This window comes from Lissotriton helveticus, chromosome 11 (genome assembly GCF_964261635.1).
Source record: "Lissotriton helveticus chromosome 11, aLisHel1.1, whole genome shotgun sequence".
NCBI classification, from domain to species: Eukaryota; Metazoa; Chordata; class Amphibia; order Caudata; family Salamandridae; genus Lissotriton; species Lissotriton helveticus.
Window position 1 is genome coordinate 1149885038 of NC_136072.1, and position 25601 is coordinate 1149910638.

At 49.7% G+C, this 25601-nt stretch overlaps 1 protein-coding gene across 1 annotated transcript in view; it reads right to left on the bottom strand.

Annotated features, from left to right (window-relative positions):
• LOC144792754 (catechol O-methyltransferase-like) overlaps nt 1–25601 on the bottom strand; it is an 80720-nt gene that overhangs the window by 24855 nt on the left and 30264 nt on the right. Inside the window, exon 2 of the mRNA XM_078667933.1 lies at nt 2613–2895. Within this exon, the coding sequence (XP_078524059.1) occupies nt 2613–2895 (283 nt within the window). The remainder of the gene's footprint in view (nt 1–2612; nt 2896–25601) is intronic.

Here is a 25601-nt window from a genome sequence, read left to right on the forward strand (position 1 = left end):
ACTGTAGCCCTGTGGCAATTTGCATCAGCAGAAAGATCAGTGACCTCAGGAGTCCCACATGGCTCACCCCTCAGCCCACACTATTTAGTATCTATATGGCTCCCCTTATCTCCCTGATAGCTTCTTTTGAAATTGCTACCACATCCTATGCTGATGATACACCACTGATTCCATCCCTAGACAAAGGCTCTTTCGGTTTCGAACAAAATATCCAAAATTGTTTCACCAATACCATCCTGTGGATGCATGACAAACAACTTAAATGTAATACGGATAAAACCGAAATCCTGCTATTCGGCACGTCTAACCTGTTCTCTCCAATCCAATGGTGGCCTAACTACGCGCCCCTACCCCCTGCCAACGTAGAAGTCGCAAGAAATCGAGGGGTCAAATTCTACACCGCCATCTCCTTCCACCCTCAATCTCTGGCAGTAGCTGGAATGTGCTTCAAGCTTATCAAATCCCTCAAAAAGTTATTCGATTGTTTTCCCATTAGCCACCAGGAAAATGGTTGCCTTCGCTCTAATAGTCTTTAATTAGGATTCTCCAAGCAGCTGCTCCATAAGCTCCAGATGGTACAACATACCTCTGCTAAACTGGTACTGAAACTTCCCAAATGATGCCCTCAAAAAATCTACACTGGCTACAAATACACAAGAGGGTCCTATTCAAGGTTTTCAGAGCTTTTATGTCCACCGAACCCAAATACCTCACTGCATGGTTCAGCCACTACAAGACTTAAAGGGTTGTTAGATCATTCAATGCTAACCTCTTGAAACCCCCACCCTGGGACAGAGGGGTCTAGGCTAGCTTGGGGCAGACTGTTTTCTTGCCTGTAGGGAACTGGTCTCCTAGATGCTTGGGGGCAGAGTAGCTGAGATGGATCTGATCTAGGGGAAGTGGTGACCAATTGGAATTCTCAATTAACTAGTGTGCTCCTTGGGAGACCTGCGGTAGTCACAGGGATAAACCCACAAATCCTTTTGCGACTCGCTATTAGGAAACGGAGTTTCCTTCCTAATGGTGTGTGCGCTATTTCCACTGTCGTACATCTGGCCCCAAGACCCTTGGCATCTCCCTCGACCAGCACCTCCCCTACAAGGATTACGTCAAGAAAAGATTCCAGGACCTATCACATCTGATCGGCCTGCTGTAAGATCAAAAAATTCCTCTCAAACCACACATCCACTCAACTGTTCTGGCTCTTGTCCTCTCACACATTTTTGGGGCAACATTACACTTGCTGCTGTCCAGATGCAACACTCACCTTACACAAGCTGGCATTCGTAGTATTGATCACTAGTCAATGCAACTACAACCATTCCACCCCCACACACTTCACTGGCTCGCTCTCACAGCCGGCAGCAAATTCAATGATCCGAGTAGCTTCTACAAAACCGTGCAGACCCTAAAAAGAACTACTTTGCTGCAAACTGTGCCCTCCCTACCACACCAACATCACGGGCAGCACAAAACAGTACCCTCAAAAGATTCCTAAGACCAGAAAATAGAAAACAAAGACAGATCTCCTTGTTCTCCCCATCTGTGGAACAATCTCCACCCCTGTCTAATGCTACTTCCCTCACCTGCTGGAGGAAACTTCCTGTAGATTCCCACCCACACCCCCTCTGAACTTTACTTTGACTTGGATCCAGTGAAGATACCTTTCAGTGCGTTCCACACCAACATGGCGCTTCACCTCTCTGTAATCCACTCCTGGTTCATACAATCTTATGCTTATCAACGCATTCTTGTTGCTCGCCTGCAACCCAAGCAATGTGACACACAACGTTCGCTCCAATGTGAAGTGCTTCGCACACGTGCATGGAAAGGTCGGGCCATATAAAAATTAAACATGATTAAAATAGAAGGCACAATAAGGTTGGGAGACTACATTGACCTGTGGGGAATAATTTTCAAATATAAATTTGCTTCCCCGCTTCTTTTAGGGGTTCAATGAACAAGAGAAGTGTGGAAGTTTCTAGGAGCCCAAAGATTTCAAACTAGTTCCAGCAGTCAGGGCTTGGGGGTTTAACAAGTTCCAGCAGTTGGGAAGGGGGCAGGTGGAGGGTACAGACAGGTTCCAGCAGATGGGGGCTCTCAGGCTGGTTCTAGCAGTCCAGCACGCGGGGCACTGGGGAAGAATTTCAGACAGGGTCTATGAGTCAGGGAGTTTCATGTTGATTCTAGAACATGGGTTTCACACAGGATCTATGGGTCATGGGGTTTCATACATGATCTATGCGTAGGGGGCGGGGCATAATGGAGGACAGTAATTCAGACTAATTACAGGATTTGGGGTTTCCAGTCATGTTATAGGAGTTAGGGGTTCCTGAAAGGTTCTAGAAGGAGGAGTGAAGAATTACAGAGTGGATCCAGGCGTCATCGGTCTTGGGGCCCAATTTAGATCTGGGCGGGCGGGTTACTCTATTCCCTCCACCGAAATATAAATTGCCTTATAACCTATGTGATTTATATTTCGGCAGAGGGGATATCCGTCACCGTTGTGACAGAGTAACCTGTCCACCAAGATCTAAATCAGGCCAAAGAGGCTGGAGGAGCCTGAGAGGTGAGCCTGTGTTCTACTGAATGCATCTTAGGTGTGTGCTTACCTTTCTCATCTCCTACATTCATGGCCCACTCCTTCTCATAGCAATACTTGTCAATGGTGTCTATGACGCTCTGTGGGTCTCCCTTGACCGCATTCTGCAGCACATAGTTCAGAATCCGCTGCTCCTTTGTGAGACCCATGAAGAAATCGGCAATTCTTTCAAGCACCAGCTCGTTCCAAAGGATCGCTGCTAAGCCGTTGTTTCGGATTAAGACGAAGAGAAGTAGACCAGCCGCGAGAAGAACCCCAGAAACAGAGTAGACAACTATAGAGGCATCCACCATCTGAAAGGGGAAACACAAAAAAGCTGGTCATGAGATAAATCATATATCAGACATGTTAAATGCATGATTGATTTGCATCAGATCACTGGAAAAAGTGTAGTCATGACAAAGTTGACATACTCAGACAATTTAAAGGATTCAAATTAGCTCCACAGCTGTTTGTTTTAACTTTCATCTAGATTTCAGAGGGATAATAACATTGCAAAAAGTAACTGTTCAACAATTCATTAACAAAAGCTAATAAAGAGGAATGCGGCGTACTCAAACATCAGCAAATTATTTTGCCTAGCAAGAGATCCAGCTGCCAACTGTGCAACAGAGCAAGAAAATAATCAACAGAATCAAAAGTAAAAAAAGAGCATGCAAGAGCTGGAAAGTTTTACAAATGAATTAACAATTTAAGCCTCTTAACTGAGAATTATGGAAAAGTCAACAAGCGCAGAAGATTGGTTTTAGTGAACTGATTTAATGTAGTATTGAAAATGAATGACAACAAAATGTGACTTCAAAGACTGGAATTATTTTAAGAGTAAGCTGCCTTTCAAGCGGATAACTCAGCAACGTCCACGTCTTAATATTCCCCCATCCTTCTAAGACCTACCACAATCTTTCCAATCACTTTACATCATCTAGGATCTTGAAGGACCAAAGCTGCTTAACACAAAAAGAATCAGGGAAGCCTAAACCACATAGAAACATTCTATGGTTTTCTAGAAATGACAAATAATTATCTCCTCTTAAAAATGTATCCTTAGGTCATGATGGACCAACAACCATGGACCCATTTCCATCTTGGTCTACTTGGCAAAGTTACTAAACTCAGCAGATCTTTTTCAGTACCAACCTTTTATTGAAGGTAAAACTTCTCTCAGAGCACAAGACAGTCCATTATTATCTCAGTACTTTAAGACCGAAGGAGGAAAGCTACCCATTGCTCTGCTGGTGTAGCCATGGCCCTTGCCCGCTCTATGGGCTTCGTTAGTGATCATTACATCTTCATGCAGCACTTGGCAGAGCGCAGCATTAAGAGGTTGGCTACTTCGCGGTACGAGTCCTTCTTACACAAGAAGTAGCTGCCATTTTATTTCCTCCATTGCTTCAAAATCAATTTTCCCCCATTTTACCCTGGAGCAGAAATCCTTCTTTAATATTGAATAGAGATGGGCAGAAATGGCAGAATTTGGGGACTCCACATTACTCTTGTATTGTGGAGTTCCAGCCAAAATCCGCCATTTGCAGTGTGGCAGCATTTTTCCCCGCGAGGCTCCAGAAATGCGAGCAAGATTTGGTGTCCCCTAGTGCCAATTCCTGAATGCGGGCGGTCACTAGCTGGCACGGTGACAGATCAGCAAAATTGACTCAAAAGGCCGCACGCTCTTGTGCACTGCATAGTGCCGTTCGCACTGATTTTTCAACACGGTTTGTGTTACTGGCGCTAAATTGGAGCGCAACATGCATATTTCCACCCGTTGGTGGAACTCTGCGGAATCTCAGAGTTTTTATGAAACCCGCAAGTTCTGCCCACCCCTAATATTTACCACAGCAAATGTTGTTGACCCTATTTATTCTTACAGTGACAGTCAAACAGAGCAACTGTGACTGGCTCTCTTTTTACTCAGTTCTGTGACTTTACTTCTGGTTAGACTGTAAGACCCATTGTGATTTTATAAACTATAGGGCTCTTTAAGTGGATTCTCCAATATTTGAGTGAAAGGTCTAGCCCTATCAATTTAGCAAAACTGGAGGCTACATCCCCTGCAGGGGACTGGACATAAGGCATCAGATCCAAAAACATAAACTATCCTGGGCTGGTAGTTAGTAGGCCTTCTGCTCTACTGTGCCATAGCTGTCATTATTTCCATGATTCGGGAGCTCAAGTTTAGAAGGTCACTCCTTCTTAGAAAGAAGCAAAACCTGCTCCCGTGACAAGAGGGATAGAGTTCAGTAGGGCTACCAGTTCATGAGAACTGAGGTCATGGATTGACTTTCCAGAAAGCCACAGGAAACTTTAAATGAAACTTTGTCAAGGCATTCTGTTAGCCCTGGCACTATGTGATTCTGGGCAAACGTGTCTAAAAATGGAAATCTGTGAAGTCCAATCGTGATATGTGAAACGTAGTTGTGCCATTCATTAATCTCCAGTAGGGGTGGGCGGAATTTGCGTAATCGCGTTACCAAATCTCCGCAAAACGGTAACAAATCTCCGCTAACACGCAGAAATTCCGCGAACACGTGGAATTGCTTGTTCGCGATGGTTTTATACTGTTCGCAATCGCTGTTTACATGCTCGGGGGAAATATCTCGCGAACACGCATTTGAGAACTCAAACAAGCAAAAAAAAATGCGAAATCGCAGAACACAGCATATTGGGCAATTTCGCTTTCTCTGCGGAATGCGAAATTACCCAAATTGCGCAAATTCCGCGAGCGGAATGGAATTTACCCCCAGGCCTAATCTCCAGTTAGGTTTGCGATACATTAAAAAATAATGATATCAATAGCGGTAGCATTCCCATGCTCCTTTACAGACTTCAAGGCACATCAATGCATCAATAAATACAAATGTCCTAAATCGATTTGGGATATCATGATGTCCAAGTGCATAGACCAAATGCCAAGGACCTATAGCTCACGCTAGAAAGAAAGATCACTTTTTGGCAAGAAGCACTTTTACGCTTTATTGTAATTATTTTGCTCATTCATATTTGCCACATAAAACAGAAGAAAGAGGGGGGCGTGGCCAAGATGGCGTCGGAGTAGGACGCTTCTTCGAGCCTCTCCGACGCCTGACCAACAAAGCTGCGGATAGCGGGGGTCCCGGGGGTGCTGCCCGGAGTTTCACCGACGGCGGAAACCGCAGATGTCAGGCGGACTGCTCCGGTGCCATTAGCGGAGTGCTCCGACGTCTGGGGAGGCCGGTACAGTGAAGCCGTGTTGCGGCCTGTGCAGCCGCGGAGTTGCGTACCTGCGGAGCCCGTCCGAGACGGGGCGGCCTCCGATCCCGGTGGAGATCGATAGTGCCTGGGTCCATGCACTGCGCCCCGCGAAGGCTGGGGGCGGGCCTCATCGGAGCGCTCGGGAGGAGACATCGGCAACGCAGGTCAGGGGGCATTGGGGACCCCAGAGTCGACCGGAGCAGAGCTGGACAGGGCCTAGATGGCGGGAACCCTGACTGTTTGAAGCCGGGTCCGGACTACGGGGCGATCGGCCATCGAGGGGTGACGTCTGGAGCGGCTGGCCTGTGAGGAGGAGACGGCGGGGTGGCCCAGAGGCCCGGACCCAGCAGGGCCACAGTGACTGGGAGCCCGTGGGGGCACAGCTCCACAACTCCCGAGCTGCCGAACACAGAGTGTGCCAGAACGGTGGGGGAGAGAGTGAACCCTGCAGTGGCGGTACTGTGGACCGCTGCCTGTGCTGGCCTGTCCTGTGGGGCGGACCTGCCCTAGAGTTTGCTGCAGGGCTGGCCTGCGCCTTCCGGGGGACTTTGTGGGGTGCCCTGCCTCTCTGGGCCCGGACATTGGCATCTGTGTGGAGGCGGATTGGCGCAAGGGAGACTCGGAGGCTTGGACGCCTGGGGTGGACGCGGCAGCTGCTGGAGAGAGAGGCGTGACCGCCAGCTTCATCTGTGGCGCCATTTTGGGGGAGACTTCTTCGTGGAGCGCTGCGGTCCGTCCCTCATTATCCCTGGAGTAAGCTGCTGGGGGTGGCCCTGGCCTGAGGCCCTTGAGCACATCCTGCGAGCTGGCCACTGACATTGTGGGGGAGCGGCATCTTGGCCTGGTTGAGCAGAGGCCTGGCCGGCGTCGCCGGGGAGCTCTCTCGGCCTTTTCGCATTCTACGACCGGGATTGGTTCCTCGTGAGTGGCGCTGGAACTTCAGCGCGGGAGCGCGTAGAACAGCCCAGGAGTTCGGGACACTTGCCACCTGACCGCGGAGGGGCCGTTTCGGCGGTGGAAAACAGCGGCGCCATTCTGAGGATTCCGTGGAGGGCGCTGGGGTATCATAGTGCTGGGGGCCTCGTGTGGTGACACTGCCTCTGCCTGGTGCCCATAGCATCATTCCCCGGTGCGGCAGCCCACCTTGCCCTGTGGACCGCGCTTACTGACTGTTGCATTACCGGGGTGGTACCAGTTACTGGCGGGAAGGGGGCCGTGCCCTTGCACGGATTGCTTGTGGGAGTGCTCTTCACCGCTTGCGGGCCCAGCCTCCCACCGCTGCGGGGCCTTCCGGGAGCGGGAGACCCACCACGCTGAGAGCCGGGGCGGACCCTCAGGATGGCCACCTCACTGCGCAAGGGGAGGCAGGGGAAGGATGGTGCCCCCAAGAACTCTCAGCAGCCGGCATCACCGGGAGCTAGTGGCTCCTCGAGGCAATCTGACGATGAGGCGCCTGCCACTAAAGCCTTCATGACAGAGCTTTTTTCCTCCATCAGGGAGGACATCTCGGAACTCAGATCGCAGTTGGCATCTGACCTGCGGGAGGTGAGGAGAGATGTGGATGGGATCGGCGAGCGTGTGGCGACGCTGGAGGATCACGACCTCAGCTTGGCGAATGATGTACATCAGCTGCAGCAGGACATTATCCGTCTCACGGAACAAAATTTAGATTTGCAAACCCACACGGAGGATTTGGAGAACCGCTCCAGGCGGAATAACATTCGCATCAAGGCTGTGCCGTGGCAAGGAGAAGCCGGGGACCTCCGTGAATATGTTCAGGCCCTATTCTTGCAAATCTTGGGCGATGAGAGCGTGCAGGACATACGGATGGACAGGGTGCACAGAGTGGGGCTGCCCAGACGGGGAGGGGGCCCTCCTCCCGATATCCTCGTCTGTGTGCACGATTTTCAACTGAAGGAACGTATCCTGCGCCAAGCTAGGACCATCTCCTCTCTGCAGTTTCGAGACCACCATCCACAGCTGTACCAGGACCTGGCTGCCTCGACCCTTCGGAAGCGGAGGGAGTTCCGTCCGGTGACCACCTTCCTGAGGGAGCAGAACATCTCTTACTCGTGGGGGCATCCCTTCCGGATCATCTTCCGCTGGCAGAACCGGCTGGTGCAGATAAACACGTTGCAGGTGGCGATTGATTTGCTGGGCCTGGAGGACGTGGCGCCTTCTCAGGGGAGCCGCTCTTCGCCGTCCAGGAGACGACGGCGCTCTTCTTCCTGGCATAGAGTCGGTCCCTCTCCGGAGCGGAGACGGCCGGATCGCACGGCCAGCGTGCAGGAAAGGGATGCTGCGGTTGCGTCGGTGGCCTCCGCCACTTTGGCTGATTCTCAGACGGGCTCTGGAGCTGCATGACCCCCTCTCCCGCTGATGGCGTCGGAGGGGCTCTGACCCCGAGGCCCGGGAGTACTATTGTACTTTGGAGAAGACACACCGGGCCGTGGTCCAGGGGGCTGCTGATCTGGTGCCCTCTTCCCCTGATCGATCCGGAAGGAGTTCCTCGGATCGTGATCTACTGGACCTGATGGCTGTTCGACTCAGGTCCTATGTCTTCAATCTTTTGCTGTTGTCTTTTTTTGCAGGGGGGGGGAGCGGGGGGGGGCTCTGGTTCTGGGGAGTTATGGGGGTTTGGGTTGGGGGGGGATGGTTGGTGCTAGGGTTGGGGTGTGGGGGGTGTGTGGTGGCGACCCTGGTGAATCACTGCTGGGTGTGGTTGATGCTTGTAATGTTCTATGCCGCTACCTATATCAGGCGCTGGGTTGGGTCTTGTCCATTCTCTGTTTACCTTGTCAGGTCATGCTGGTTGATCCCTCGGGGGGAGGGGAGTGGGATCCCATGCGGGAGGGGGATGCCCGGGATACTGAGCCCGAGTCCATTGTCTCAATGTCCTGGGATTGCTGCTCTTCCTGTGTCTTCTTGCCCACGGGACGCTTGGCTGTCTGGAGGCGGGGTCTGGCTGGCCCGGCGGAATGACCTAGGGGGTGAAAGGGGCTGTCTGGCTGTTGAATTGCTGAGGGGGGTGGTGGGTGAGTGCGGGGGGAAGTTCCGGCTCCACGCCCTGATTGTCCCTCCTGCAGGTGCTGAGCAGATTCCTCTACTGTCCTTATGCCTGTTAGTATAGGTAGCTGGAACGTGAAGGGCCTTAACTCCCCGCAGAAACGCCAGAAACTCTGGAAGTACTTGCTGGACCACCATCTAGATATAGTTGCTCTACAGGAGACTCATCTGGCCAGGAAAGATGAGCTGCGACTTCGACACAGACAGTTTCCTCTTCTCTACAGGGCTTCGGCGTCCACTAAACATAGGGGGGTGGCCCTTATGTTTAGGGCTTCTCTCCAGTTCCAGCCACTGGGAGTGAGCAGTGATAGGGAGGGCCGCTGGCTCATGGTGAAAGGCTTGTTGTATGATCGCCTGTGTACGTTTGTGGCTGTGTATGCTCCGAATTCTGGTCAGAATGGGTTTTTACAAGGACTGTTGGACAAAATGGGAGACTTTGTGGAAGGGCACTTGATACTATTGGGGGATTTCAACATGTTATGGGACAAGGATTTGGATGGCTCGGGTGCACACAGGGCAGACACTGGGGTCTTCTCAGGGGTTACGCAACAGCAAGTAAGCGACCTGGGTTTAGTGGATGGCTGGCGTTTCATGCACCCTCACACGCGGGACTACACGTTCTTCTCTCATGTACATCATACATATTCCCGCATAGATTACATCTTCGTCAGTCAGGCTCTCAGGGGGGACATCACTCTAGCTGGTATTTTCCCACTGTCGTTATCTGACCATAGTTTAGTGGTGCTTGGGCTACACTGGGCGATGGGGGGGGACGGCTGGCGGAAGTGGTACTTCCCTGCGGCGTTGGTGCGGGATGAGGTCTCTTGCACCGCGTTACGACGGGCACTCGCAGACTTCTTTACTCTCAACCCACCCTCCGACACGTCGGTATACACCACGTGGGACGCGTGCAAGGCCTCTATACGAGGTACGTGTCTCGCTCTTAACGCGAATCTTAATAAGCTCAGGCGCGCTGAAAGGGAGGCCCTGGAGGCGGAGTTGGCTACATTGGAACAGGCGCATAAGTCGAACCCCTCTAGATTGACCCTCCGACCCCTCACGGCGGTGCGGGGGAAACTGAGGGCGCACTATAACAACCGGGCTGAATATACCCTCTTGCGTCTCAGACGGATTTCTTACTCCCAGGGGAACAAGGTGGGGCGTCACCTGGCCCGGCAACTCCGGGATAAGCGTGAGAAGGATTACATCGGGGGCATACGTGACCACACGGGAGCTATTCGGCATAGGGACGCGGACAAGGCGGCCGTTTTTGGCCGCTTCTACGCGCACCTCTATTCGGCGGAGGCCTTGGACCCCGCAACCCAAGAAGCATACCTGGGGGGTCTTCCTATTCCACAGGTCTCCAAGGAGTGGAACGACTTGCTCACCTCCCCCATCTCCAGGGAGGAAGTATTAGACGCCATCAAGGGCCTGAAGCTCCACAAGGCGCCCGGCCCCGACGGTTACACAGCCCAGTTCTATAAAACTTTTGCCTCGGACATATGCGATTTCTTGGTCTCCCTCTTCAACGCGATGGCATCCGAAGGGCGAACCTCGGAGTCTATGGCAGAGGCTCTGATTACCATTCTCCCTAAATCGGGGAAGGATCTCTCCGAATGTGCCTCCTATCGGCCGATAGCGCTCCTTAATCTGGATGCTAAGCTGTATTCGGCTATCCTTGCTGGACGGCTGAAGGATTTGATGCCGGCCCTGATCCACCCGGACCAGTCTGGGTTCATCAAGGGACGCCAGACCCATGACAATCTACGCCGTGTGCTTCATCTGATTGAAAAGGCGGAGCGTTTCCACATCCCCGCTGTGCTGATAGGACTCGACGCCGAAAAAGCGTTTGACCGCGTGGACTGGGGCTTTCTACACCGTACGTTGGAGGCCTTTGGATTTACTCCTCTCTTTATTAGAATGCTTGAAGCCAATTACCATAGCCCTACCTCACGGGTGCTGGTCAATGGCTGTAGATCTGGGCCGTTCTCACACTCCCGCGGCACACGCCAGGGTTGCCCGCTGTCGCCGCTTCTTTTCGCCCTCAGCATTGAGCCGCTGGCCTTGGCGATTCGGGAGAATGAACGGATCCTGGGACTCCCCTTCACGGGGGAACAGCACAAGATTTCGCTCTTCGCAGACGACGTGTTGCTCTCTATCCGAGACCCGGCGCTGTCGCTCCCACACGTCCACACGGAACTCTCGGACTTCGAAGCAGTGGCTGGTTTCAGAGTGAATCTCAACAAATCGTCCATTCTGAACCTGACCCTTCCGCCCCCAGAGGTTCAACGGGTTAGCTTGCTTACCCCACTCCCGTGGGCGGCCTCCTCCCTGTTGTATCTGGGGGTGCGACTGACCTCTACCTTGGGCGCGCTGTTCCAGGCGAACTTCCCGCCAATGCTGGCTGTGATCCGGGCGGAGCTGGAGAGGTGGAAACCCAAATTTATCTCATGGCTGGGTAGGGTTCATGCCCTTAAGATGGTCCTTCTCCCCAAACTCCTATATCTCTTTCAGGCACTGCCCATCCCGATAGGGGTGGATTACTTCCGGCGACTCAAGACCCTCATGCTGAAATTTGTCTGGCAAGGTGGTCGGGCACGGCTTTCCTATGCGGTACTTCGGCGTACACGGGCGGAGGGAGGGGTGGGATTTCCAGATATGCACTTATATTATAAGGCAGCCCAATTGAGAGTTCTGGTGGAGTGGTCCCAGCAGCTGTCCGAAAAGCATTGGCTCCACATGGAGCGGAGTGTAGTGGGACGGTCCATTTGGGACCTGGCCTGGAAGCCCAGGGCGGACCGGCCCAGGAATGCATACATCTGCACCCCCACTAGCACGGTGCTGAAAGTCTGGGACGCTCTTAGTGGCGATGACCGGTGGACAACGTTCCCGTCCCCATTCACTCCTATCCACTTCAATCCAGCCTTCCCACCAGCTCTGACGGATGGACCCTTTGGGCCTTGGAGAGAGGGTGGATGCAGGTCCCTCACCCACCTATTCCATGGTGTGACGCCTCTTACGTTCCATAACTGCATGAGGGATTACGGTGTCTTACCTACTGAACGCTTTCGTCATCTTCAACTTCTCCACTGGGCGACTTCGCCTGGGGTGGTGGGTGCAGCCACGAGACCGCTGACGAAGTTTGAAAGCTTTATCCTCCATACCTCCACCATGAAGGGGACGATCTCTTTTTTGTACAAGATGCTCCTTGATACCACGGTGTCCCCCCGGCCTCGGTATATGGAACATTGGGAGACTACGCTAGGACGGGACATAACTGACGTTGAGTGGAGGACCCTATGGAGGGATGTGACGACACATAACCATTCCACTGATCTTAGGGAGGCGCACATGAAGCTCATCTTCGATTGGTATTTATATCCATCTAAACTACATAGGATTTTCCCAGCCTCCTCTGATAGATGTTGGAGGGGATGTGGGGAACTGGGGGACTTTCGCCACATTTGGTGGGATTGCCCATCTATCCGACCGTTCTGGTCTGAGATTCTCTCGCACATCAGGGAGGTAATGGGCTATCCGATCCCGGACTCATTGGACTTTGTCCTACTGGGGCTGAGGGATCCATTGCTCCAATATCAGACAAGGGCGGATAAACGCATTCTATGGCTGTGCCTTGGAGCGGCTAAACTGACCCTGGCGGCTGCCTGGAAGAGTCCGGCAACTCCGGCTATCTCCTTGTGGCATGCCCGACTGTGGCGACTCTTGAGCATGGAGAGGCTTTCGGATATCTTTCGAGGGAACTTTAAAAACTTCATGTTCACCTGGGGACCTCTGGTCCGTTTTCTGTCCCGTGGATTGCCCTCAGCAGTGTGTCCCTCGGCGCTTCGTGCGCTCCACCTCTTCCAATTTTAGCCACCTGCGTATGTTGTGATGATTTGAATGAATGTTGGTCGCCACCACCAGGGTTGAGGGTGGGGGGTGGGGGGGGGGTGGGTTGTTGTGTTGGGAATGTTTATCTCTTTATTGCGACAGGTTTTGCTTACATGGGCATACGATTTGGCCTATCTTTGGTCTGTGACCGAGACTGAGTCGCTCCTCCTCTTTGAGATTTGGGACTTACTACGGCACAGTGAGCGTGCCTCTCCACCGCTGGAGGCTCCAACATAAGACTTTGGCGTTGCTAAGCTGTCGCTCGCGGTTCTTGAGAACATGTTCTAAAGCACCCCCTGTGTGGGGATACATGGCGGAATGTCGCCTGTTCCTTCCTATTTCTCTTGCTCACTCTTCCACTGTTTTTCCTCTCTTTTCTACTTCTATGATATAACTTGCAAAATAAAAATTTTACAAAAAAAAACAGAAGAAAGAATAAATTAACTCAACTAGTCTAGCATTGCCTGGCTTTTTTTCTCATCAATGTTTTTGTGGTTTATTGATTACACTATGTCCAATGCCTTATGTTTCTTGTACGTATAAACTTTGAGAGAACACTGATGTTGTTTATAGCTCACATTGATAGCCCCGAACCTTGATCAGAAGTGTAATGGGCTACTTATGTGGGGCTACTTAATTATGTTGTAACCCACAATCTGCAATGCACCACCAACAACAATATATCAACCACTTGCGTGCGTTTGTCGGCCAACGGCAGTCGCAAGCACTACCTCCGTTGTGCTGAGAACGTCCATTGGCCGCCGCGGCCCCGCGCACTCCGCTAAACCGCCCACTGCGGCGGAATGCCGCCGCGGTTCAGCGGTTAATACTGCAGTTTATTTACAGGCCATTTAACCCCTCCACTGCGCCCGCGATTTTGCGGAAGTGCGGCACTTCCATTGGCCGATGGCAGCACCAGCGAGGTAGCGTTGCCGTCGGCCAATGACCGACGGCAGCATGCAAGGGGTTAATGGCAATGTCTCTTGATCTCTTGGCCATGTGTTTTTTAAATACCACCCAACTTGAGCACAGTGATTCACTTACATGATCAGTCCCAAACTTTAAAAGTAGTGAATTCAGAGGCAGATGACCCCAGGCTTGGAGTTTCTCCTTGGGCATGCAAGACCTCCATACAATGGAAATGCAACAGACCACTTTAGTTTCCACTTTGAAAAGTGTCCTTGAAAGATGTTACATAACATGGTGCAGAGGCGCAGCCAATGCAGATGCCACGTCACACTAGATATCATGTTAAACACCAACATAACAACATGATATTCCCAAAACGATTATCCAAATTTACCCCCACGGGAACACCACACTGATGCTCATATTGGTGTGTTTTGGGTGGGAGTGGTATCCTGTTTGAGGGATGTATGTCAGTACAACATGATCTTTTAGATCGCGGTACTTGACATCGCAGATTTTACAACGCAAGTCGTTACAACGACTTGCGTTGGAGGCCGCGGATTTAGGAATTTTATAATTTTATATTCCAACACCAGTCCCCGTAACAGTAGGGAAGGCGTTGGAATATAAAATTACAACATTCCTTATCCCACAGCTCCATCCAGCGCAAGTCGTAGTAACGACTTGCGTTGTAATAGATGCGTGGAAAAGGTCGTGCGGTATAAACACCGCGTTGTAAACGACGTTTCACCTGTTTGAGTTGTGGTTCAGCCTGAACCTGAGGCAGTAGAGATTTTACATTTGATTTTCATTTAATACCTCAAAGTGATTTCCACGATAAGGAACAAACATGGTCCTACAGTAAACTTCAGGTCTATCTTTTTGGTACACGCCTCATTTCCATAACATATGCATTTGTACATTAACCACAAGGGGCTATAGGTTGTATAACAGATGTTTATTGATACCAAACTAAGCTATACTCATTATATTGCCCTTAGGAGAATGAAAGGTTGACTGGATCTATTGTGATCTGTGACCAAGGGGTCAAAAACAGATCCTTGCAATGGATACATTAATTCAGTGAAGTATGAGGCCCGACCATCAAGCATAAGAAACTGTGAGGAGCAGAAACAGTTTGGGTCTTATGGGGTAGCCAAGGAAGGTGTGCAGGGAGTCTGGGTCAGAATGCATGCCTTATCTGCATTTTTCCCAAGGTTATGGGGATATAGATTTTGGGGCCGATTCACAGAACTAACTTAAGACAAAATCCTAAACGTACTACTTTTGGTATTCACAGAAGGCATTTAGTAGCAGTAAAGTTAGGATTTTGTCTTAAGTTTGACTTAAGACAAACTTAAGACAGACTTAAGACAGACTTAAGACAAAATCCTAACTTAAGTCTGTCTCAAGAATGTCTCAAGTCTGTCTCAAGTCTGTCTCAAGTCTGTCTCAAGTCTGTCTCAAGTCTGTCTCAAGTCTGTCTCAAGTCTGTCTCAAGTCTGTCTCAAGTCTGTCTCAAGTCTGTCTCAAGTCTGTCTCAAGTCTGTCTTAAGTCAAACTTAAGACAACATCCTAACTTTACGACTACTAAATGCCTTCTGTGAATACCAAAAGTAGAAAGTTTAGGATTTAGTCTTAAGTTAGTTATGTGAATCGGGACCTGTGTATCTATGGGAGCACAGGGGACAAGACAGGAAGCAGCAGTGATGCAAGGCAAATTGATGGGGTACCCCTACAGGGTGTCATGAGAGGTCTCTTCGACTCCCATACCTCAAAGATATTTGCATTGCCTGAATGGAGGCCTTCTGCAGAGTGGGGGACCCCCCCTGAGCCACAGGGACTTGTTACGCTCCTGGGAGCCAGGTTATGGTTTATCTGCAAAGAGCTTATGCAAGTTTGGACTACTTTGGAAGGGGGCTGAATGGCCACTTCTCTGCAGAACAGCTTCTCTTTGGAAAGTGCCCATGGTGAAAATCCAAATGTTACTCCAAAATATACACCATATTGAAATGCAATGGCCATTAAAGAAAGATCATCTTGCGGCTGTACAAGTTGGTGCTAGGCAGCAAAATTCTAAGATTAAACCATCACTACGAGTGGCCCGGTAATTAGTGGGAAATTTACCACACCTAATGAAATCAGACTCTGCTATGACGGAATGTTTCGTTTACAATATACCGTTCAATTACAACTTCTAGTACAATACTGAGCCGTTTTTCTACGATAAATATCGGCAGGTAAAACCTTTATCACAAAACTCATAGTTGCGATAGGTGTAGTAACGAGTGTTACTGCAGACATCAGGATTGACTGGGCTGCTCGTAATGAAAACCTAAGAAGGCAATCCAGGGGCAGCGTTAAAAATCATGGAGCAGGGGCTAGAAGACCTCTCCAACAAGGTTAAACTCCCCACCAGTGTCAAGTAACCTGATGCCAAATGCAATGCTTCTAGCATGCCATTCCATACACCAACCCGTGGAAAGCAGTCCCTGGTAACATCTGAATGCACAAATATATTGCATGAAGTGGGTCTCCTGATAGGAGGTCACACATTTGACTGGCCCGTCTGGAAACCGAAGGGGTCTTGCTTATGGATACACAAAAGAAGGGGATATCAAATCGTTCAAATCTCTACATCAAGAATTTGAAGTGCAGGATGATGAATAATGGAAGTGCCTGCAGCTGTTGCAATGTCTGAGAAGAGGATTGCTCCCGGAAGATCTTGCGTTTGAAACTGTGTCAATTCTCGTCTACGGGGAGTATATGGCGGATGAGTATCATGCTTGCAGGATCCCATAATCGGAGCTTGCCACCCCAAACCACCAGAAAGGGTACCCACTTGCTGTGTGTGGGAAGCCACAAGAAGACATCATTCTCTGGCGAGCACTGGTTGGAAACACTCGCTATATCACAGGAACCGGAGAGAGCCATGTCCAAAACTCAATCTCGTCAAAGTACTCCAGGGTTGGCACTGGTTGACTCACTGTCTTCCCAAGACACATCTGAGCCCAAGGCCTTTATGATGGAGATGCCAATTCCCAGACCATTCCATAGGACAGTGGGAACCAAAACAGGATCTGAGATTTATTCAAGGACTTAAGCGAATAGAACATTGTACCTAATGCCCTCTCGGCCCTGCACACGACATGTCGGAGATTCAAGGACTTATTAATTATAAAAGAAGTTGACTCTGCTTATCACGGACTGCTGCAAAACTGTGCTCGCTTTGTAGATGGAAATCTACGTACACCCCGACGTTTGAAGAAGTGCTGTCAGAAATAAGGGTGGCAGCCTCACCAAAAAGACTAAAATATCAGCAGAATGACCAGATGCAAAAAATGTAAAATATCAAGGATCCTTCAAAATATCAACATTTTTCCAGTGGCTTGTGAGCAGAATATCTCGGACATCTACATTAGCATCCAGTAATATCTGCCCCTATAACCAAATCATACACAATATGGACTTGCTTGATGGTGATAAATAAATACTTTAGATATCCTGGTCCCCCATTACGAGTCTTCAATACGTTTTGTAAGGGGTCTGCAGCAAGGTTTGGCTAATTCAAATGAGTTACCATTCATATGGAACTTTTTTGCTAATTTGTTACGATCTTTTTGATGTTGTGCGTTGCATAGGGCTTCTGGATATAGCACTTGTAAGAGGGCGAACAGGATATTACTCACATTTGTGACTAGCATCCCGTCTGCCCAACTCTAAGGCCCATGGGGGCATATGTATCAAGCCCTTTTCCCGTTCGCAAATGGGCCGATTCTCAGAATCGCCCCGTTTGCGAACGGGAAAAGGCATTTTGGGATGTATCATCCCAAAAGGGCATCGCAAATTAGAGAATCGCAAAATTTGGGATTCTCTATTTTGTGATTGCATTTAAGGAATCGCAAATTGCGATTCCTTAAATGCAATGTATGAAGCACAGAAAAAGTGCGATTTGGCCTTAAGAAATCGCAAATTACCACCAACTTCAAATTGGTGGTAATTTGCAATTTCTTAGAAAAATCCACTTTTTTGCATTTTTCAAAGTGCCATGTGGCGCACATACATGCCTTTAGGGCATGTATGTGCGCCACATGTGCACACATACATATTTCAGGGGTGCAACAGGGAGTCCTTTTGACACCCTGGCACCCTTGAAATTGCATTCTCAATTTGTGAATCTCTAATTCTGAATAGAAAATTGAGAATGTCTTCTCATTCATTCCTATGGGCCTCCTAGCCCATAGGAATGAATGGGAAGGTATTCCTTAATTGCGAGTCGAAATTTCCTAATCGCAATTAAGGAATGCCAAGGAATCACAAAATATTTGTGAACTTTTTATTACATCCTGTTTTGCGATTCTCAAATAGTGATTCTCTTGAAATCGCTATTTGAGAATCGAAATGGCGGTATTTGATACATATACCCCATGGTTCCTTAGGTTTACCATATACATGCTTTATATTATAATTCAATTTTCTAATGACTGCTGTCACTCTAACCCACTCATTCTTTTTCCTGTACTTTTGGGGCACTATATAGCCATTATTCTGCCTAGGAGAATAGTTTGCTCCTATGATCCGCACAGCAAGAAGGACATCCAGATGTGCCACGCTACTGGCTGCTAACCTGCAACCGGCCCATCCTAAAACACCTAATGATATTAAACATTGTTCCAGTGTGTATCCATGCTAGTACACAGAAACAAACTTACCCTGCTCCACCCTCTTCTTACAAGTTGCAAGCACATCCCGCCTTCCTGAATAAATCCTGCATCAAGCTTCTATAATAAGCATATTCTTATGGTGGCTTTTCTTACTCTATTCCTCCCTTTCGTTTTATATTATTATTCTTTAATGTTTGACTCTTGGAATGCTTTGCTGAATCTGGCAGGAAGCATGTGGTTATAATCAGTATATAGGACCATGTAACATTTTTCATTGTTGTTTTGCCTAAACTCTCCTTGCAGCTTTCAGTGCTTTGGAACCTAAACAAGATTTATTGCAAATAAATGCAAAGAAAAGAAATGCAGGAGTGTTTATATAAAGACGAACGTATATCAGTGGAGGAACTAATCCACTTTGACTGACTGCTACATTTCTGTTTAAGGACTGGTGTCCTGAAGAAGGTTAACTACAATAATTAACAACCGAAACATTGTACGCTTCCCTATGCTATACTTGGAGATGTTCAAAAATGTATATTAGGTAAGGCAAAATAGCCCAGCAATGAGATCTAGAGAGCCAACTATGTATGTGCCCCAAGTTGTTTTGTGGGTGCCAATAATGCCGTTATCTCGGTTTTGTACTGTTGCGTTGTGTTCTCTGGAACAATCATTTTTTTATGTATATTCTCTTTACTTTTCCATTCATTAACATTCTGGTTTTAAATATCTTACATTTAAGACAAATAAAACTGCGTTGTGTTTTTGATAACTCTATAGACCTGTGCTGTTTGTACAGTCAATACACCTCACTGTTATCTAGAATCAATACTGAAAGTGTTACATTAAAAAAAAGGATTTTTCTCAAGTATCCTCTGGTTCAAAAGACTACTAACAACAGTCTGTTGCAACTAAAAATATACGAGTTTCTTTTTTCAAGTCTCCTGGTTGTAAAGGCACCAGAAGAGTGATCTGGCAGAGCAGGGGAGCGGGTGCATTACTCCGTGATTACTTTGAGTCTTTGCCAGTGCTTGTTTGCACAAATGGAAACTTCCTTAGCTCACTGAGCTACATGCAGCCTTTCATGTTCAAGGTTCTTCCAGTGTGCACTTTATCAGCACTTTGTGAAGTCCTTTGTTTATTTCCATCAATGTCTGGGCACAAGGCATAGAATGCTCCAGTCCAGCCTCAAGCTCGTTGACCAATCCTGTTTAAGGTGGGCTCGCAGTGCTTGTGGCTTTTTTGCATTTCAGGCCATTTAAGTGTACTCCGTACAATGGTTCCCTCGCGAGCCTCTTCCCCCATCCCTCAGTACAGCCCCCGCATATCTGCCCGGCTGTATCTGCCCATAAGCAGCGCGCTGAGAGAAAGCTCAGAGGACCCACAAGGAGAAGCAATAGTGAGGTGAGAAGATTCCAGAAGTTTATGCCCCACTTTCATGAATTGGGTAAGTCACTCTTATGAGTAGGTAAGGTGTAGAAGTCTTGCTGAACTCTGTGTAGGCAGACAGACCTCAAAGATCATTTCTTCGTCCGTCCCCATCACTCGGAGGGTTGTGGAGGTGGGCCAAGGATGACACGACCCCACGTGCTGTCTCTGGTATTAACCAATAGTAATGCGGCTAGCATTGGCTGTTCCTGTCCCCATGGTCTTTAAGACACCTGCCTCTGTAGCACAGCGTTGCGGCCCTCCTGCTTCGAGGCGCTGCACCGCCCCACCAGGAGGGACTGTGAGATTAACAAACCAAGAGGCATGAATGAACAATTCAACGCACGCGACGCACACTGGCGAGGTTGTGTTCAGGGTCCCCGTCTCTGCCTCGGGGAGCTGGTGGGCATGGGACCATCACCACACCTAACCCACAACCAGGCTTGTGCCGGCACGGCCCTACATTGTGCAATGCGCAGGGGTCGGCCCTACCTTTGGTTTGCTGCAGGCAGGAGCTGCTAACCTGTGCACGCCAATGTTGTTTGTGTATGTTTAACCGCATGCGCGCTAGCGGTTTTCCCGCTGCGCGCTGCGATTTTGAAAATCGCGCGTTACGTGACAAAGTCAGCTCGTCATGCGCGTAGCGCAGGTAAAGCCCATGATGAGCAGGCTTTGTCATGCGCGTCGAAGGGGTTAATGTTCTTCATTCACTGGACTTGTTCCCCAAGGCTCCCTTGACAGTTTGCATTGGTGCTGCCAGGGCCTGCTCGCTGCTCCCGTGCAGCGCGCTGCAGAACTCCCCCTGCCCTGCACTGCTCTGTCCTTGCCGCTCTGCTCGGCCTTCATCCTGTTTTCAGCTGCAGCGGCCTGAGCTGCTCCCTCCATAGTATGCGCACAATATGACATTCACCCTTCTTCATTTTTGACATTTTCTACCCCCCTAAGCACAAGAACTCGCAGAGTCAAAGCGTGTTGTGTAGGGCGAAGCCTTTTATTCACATCAAACCAGGGAATTCTTCACAGACCAATAGAAGAAGACCATCCTGTTTGGATATATACAATTATTCACAGCATCATGCTTTAGCCGCATCAACCTGTCAAAGGCATTAAGTAAATCAGGCACAACATTACTTGAACTTCATTTTTGGCCGTACACTTTAGCGGCAACAACATGTCAGAGGCAGTAAGAAAATTAGGCACAACATTACACCTGCACTTGAGCTTGACCTTACAATGGAACTTGACCGACTCATCCATCCCGCCATGCTCTCCACTCAGCTGCGCACATTGTGCCGGCAGGCCCCAACGCGCACAGCAAACAGTTGCATTACTTGCAATCCAGGGCACCGCATAACGCACCGGCCCACCGGGGTGCCTGAACAAAGGTCTACTCAGTCCATACGTTGCGGGTTAGGGCAGTAGAGTCCAGGACTACCGGCAGGTCAGTCCTCCTTTTCGGCCTACCCTCAGCACACGTGGACCCTACCCCCTCCCGGGGTTCATCCAGTCTCTGTACTTCTCTTGTTGAGCATCACCCTTTGTTGTTAACTGTCAGTGCTCCGCCACAGGGTGAGAAGCGTCTCGGCGCACTCGCCATCCTTCTGCGGCCTGGGTACCAAGGCAAGCAACAGGAGGTACCGGCCCATTGGAACTACAAGGAGTAATTTATACAGATTGTTCCACTGCAACTGAATTACATATTTGCGTGGTGAATCCTACTTTTCATGGGGGAGCCTCGGGTCGGGCTTGTATACCCCGGTACCTCTGTATCCATAACTCTGGGGGGGAGGGTGGAGTTAACACTTAACAAAACCTGGTACTTGTAATAAGGCCTTTCCTTTCTTCCCTCGCGCCCATTTCTGTTTGCTTCGCACCTTTTTTGCCCCGTGTTTCTGGTCCATTTATCTTTTGCCCCAAGTGCTTCTGTCCTGTCTCCCAGCACTGTTCTTCCACACTTTTGTCATCTTTCTTGGCTAAATTGTGTTTCTTCACTATGAAACCTCTTCTTTTACCTTTCAACCCATGTGTCTCTCGCTTGGTACAGTTATTACATGACTTCTGTGTCATTCTCTCTGTGGTGACCAACTTTACCCTCCTGCCTTACTCTCTCTTCCTTGTATGATCTTTTATCTCATGTTTGTTAGTCTTTCTAGTTGGGGCCTGTAGTGACCAGAAGGCAGGGCACTAGGACCCTGCAGGACCTGAAGTGGACACTGGGAAACCAAACACCACATCCGGTCAAGGGTGTGGGAGGAGGCATTAACGAGAGGGACAGCGCAGTGGGCAGACGTGCAGAAGCATGAGGGCAAGACATGCACAAGAGAATAAACAACTGTGACCCTTACCTGTGCCCTGTGATTACCTGAGCAAAGAACACGACAGTGCCCTGGTCACAATTCAGTCCCCTCGGCTTTCCTCCTCTGTTCTGCCTTTTGCTTAAAAGAGCAATATCCCCTGCCCCGCTCGCCTTTCAACAATCTTAATCTCTTACTGCCCAGTTCAAAAAGTTTTTAATTCCATAACAGGGGTGACTCTGCCTTGAAAACGAAGGAGCAAGAACTATTTCCAAACTATTGTCTATTGGCCCCAGTTATTTTGGTGAGTGCACTATTTTGTCCTCACTATTTCTTTTGAGCAGAGAGTGGATCCTAAATTCAAGAAGACACGCACTGCATTTTCCTTTGTCTTGTCATATCTACATACAAACATGTTTAGATGTCTCAAATCACAATCAGGAAGAGCACCCCATTGTACGTGTTCGATTCCCAAAGAAATGTGAAAATTCAATATCAGTTATTTGTCTTTCTTTATTTTTATTCCTCACTACCGCAAACAGCCAACGCGTTTCGTTCCATTTTTTTTGTACGGAACTTCTTCAGGGCAAGAAGAAGAGTTGGTTTATCGCATGCTCTGGCACTGCTGGCGCATACAGCTTCCGTCCTCTTCCATTTTATATGTAGTCACATGTTAATGTAGCTGATTTCTGAGAAACAGAGGTGTGACACAAAGAGAACTAACGACAAGGACTTCTTAAAGAGTGCTGGCTTCTTTGCTCTTCGTTTTAGATGTCTCGCCTCAAGTTTTTCAAGTGAAAACATCATAACAAACATACATAATATACACACATACAGTGCCTTTCAGTCACTCCTTGACCTGTTCAAGTGCCCTACAAATGTGGCTTCGCCCACCAAAGAGACAGCATTGGGAAATGGTTCAGCCCACTTCATCCATTGGCTGTCTTGCACTCTGAGTGATTGCATTTTTCCTGATCACATATGCACAGCTACCTCAAAAGGAGGGAAGAATTGCACTTCAGCGGCAGGGCCAGCGTGCCTAGCCTGCTGGACCACTCATTTATTTTTATATTTTTCATGTTTACCAATTGTTTGTTTCCATTAAATTATTGCAGGTTTGCAAAGGATAGCCTTATTGTTGTTGCCAATCCTGTGCTCAGTCTGTTGCGTGCATTATTTTTTTTCTCTTTTCGCTTAAATTGTCTGGTGTGTGCAATTATCTGTATTTGTGCTTTAGGGTTCCGATACAGAATCACTTGTCTGGCACCTTCTTGTGAGACTCGCAGGCGGCTACGTGAGAATAATGGGTAGTGAGACACTGTGTTTCTGTGTCCTTGTCTCCCTGGGTGGTTCTGGCTCCTAACCCTGTCCATTCTGGCTGATGACTCAGTGATCTTCCCAGTTCTTGGCTCCTTTCCCTGCTTCAACACATGACGTCTATTCTACCTATCCCTGGCATCTGGATGTGATTGCTGCGTGCCACTGCCTGCTCCTGCACATCTGTACACCAGACACCTCCCAGATACTTCCTAACCAGCCCGAGTTCACCCTGTGCTCCTCGTGTCAGGCTGAATTGAAACACTGATCGAACAATGCGTATTCAGGGATTGAACCTCATTACAACAGGATCAGTCAGTGTGTTTAAATGCCCTGGCATTAGCTCTTTAAAAAGCAACCCCCTCACTGTTGCTTCTGTTTGTAACCAAGGATGAGCCTGACACAAAACCCTACAATTGTGTACAAGGTGCAGAGTGGCAAACAGCTCGCTTATTAAAGACTCCGCGTGAAAGTGATGCTCATATTCACCATAAATTGACCTACCAACCAAGCAAGTGCACCCGGTGCCAATGGACTGCGATTCCCAACAATCCGGGTCACATTAGAACTGATGAGCTAGACACGAACAGTTCTTCACCTCCGAGCTGAACCACTGAACCATTATTACTAGTTTTGGTCAGAAACAGTTGGATCCTCCAAGTAAGTGACCTGGGCTGCCAGAGTCCTGGACTGGCCTAAGACCCATTGCAGCCGGCACCAAGACGCGTCCCTCGTCAGCGACGAGAAGCCTGGCTCTCCTCCAACGAGAAGCCTGGCTCTCTGACAAGATGCCTGGCTCTCTGACGAGAAGCCTGGCTCTCCTCTGACGAGAAGCCCGGCTCTCCGACGAGAAGCCTGGCTCTCCACCGACAAGAAGCCTGGCTCTCCACCGACAAGAAGCCTGGCTCTCCACCGACAAGAAGCCTGGCTCTCCACCGACAAGAAGCCTGGCTCTCCACCGACAAGAAGCCTGGCTCTCCACCGACAAGAAGCCTGGCTCTTCTCCGACGAGAAGCCTGGCTCTTCTCCGACGAGAAGCCTGGCTCTCCTCCGATGAGAAGCCTGGCTCTCCTCCGATGAGAAGCCTAGCTCTCCTCTGACGAGAAGCCTGGCTCTCCTCTGACGAGAAGCCTGGCTCTCCTCCGATGAGAAGCCTGGCTCTCCTCCGATGAGAAGCCTAGCTCTCCTCTGACGAGAAGCCTGGCTCTCTGACGAGAAGCCTGGCTCTCCTCTGACGAGAAGCCTGTCTCTCCTCCGACAAGAAGCCTGTCTCTCCTCCGACAAGAAGCCTGGCTCTCCTCCGACAAGAAGCCTGGCTCTCCACCGACAAGAAGCCTGGCTCTTGTCCGACGAGAAGCCTGGCTCTTGTCCGACGAGAAGCCTGGCTCTCCTCCGACGAGAAGGCTGGCTCTCCTCCGACGAGAAGGCTGGCTCTCCTCCGACGAGAAGGCTGGCTCTCCTCAGACGAGAAGGCTGGCTCTCCTCAGACGAGAAGCCTGGCTCTCCTCAGACGAGAAGCCTGGCTCTCCTCAGACGAGAAGCCTGGCTCTCCTCAGACGAGAAGCCTGGCTCTCCTCAGACGAGAAGCCTGGCTCTCCTCCAAAGAGAAGCCTGGCTCTCCTCCAAAGAGAAGCCTGGCTCTCCTCCAAAGAGAAGCCTGGCTCTCCTCAGACGAGAAGCCTGGCTCTCCTCAGACGAGAAGGCTGGCTCTCCTCAGACGAGAAGGCTGGCTCTCCTCAGACGAGAAGGCTGGCTCTCCTCAGACGAGAAGGCTGGCTCTCCTCAGACGAGAAGCCTGGCTCTCCTCAGACGAGAAGCCTGGCTCTCCTCAGACGAGAAGCCTGGCTCTCCTCAGACGAGAAGCCTGGCTCTCCTCAGACGAGAAGCCTGGCTCTCCTCAGACGAGAAGCCTGGCTCTCCTCAGACGAGAAGCCTGGCTCTCCTCAGACGAGAAGCCTGGCGATCCTCCAAAGAGAAGCCTGTCTCTCCTCCAAAGAGAAGCCTGTCTCTCCTCCAAAGAGAAGCCTGGCGATCCTCCAAAGAGAAGCCTGGCTCTCCACCGACAAGAAGCCTGGCTCTCCACCGACAAGAAGCCTGGCTCTTGTCCGACGAGAAGCCTGGCTCTCCTCCGACGAGAAGGCTGGCTCTCCTCCGACGAGAAGGCTGGCTCTCCTCCGACGAGAAGGCTGGCTCTCCTCAGACGAG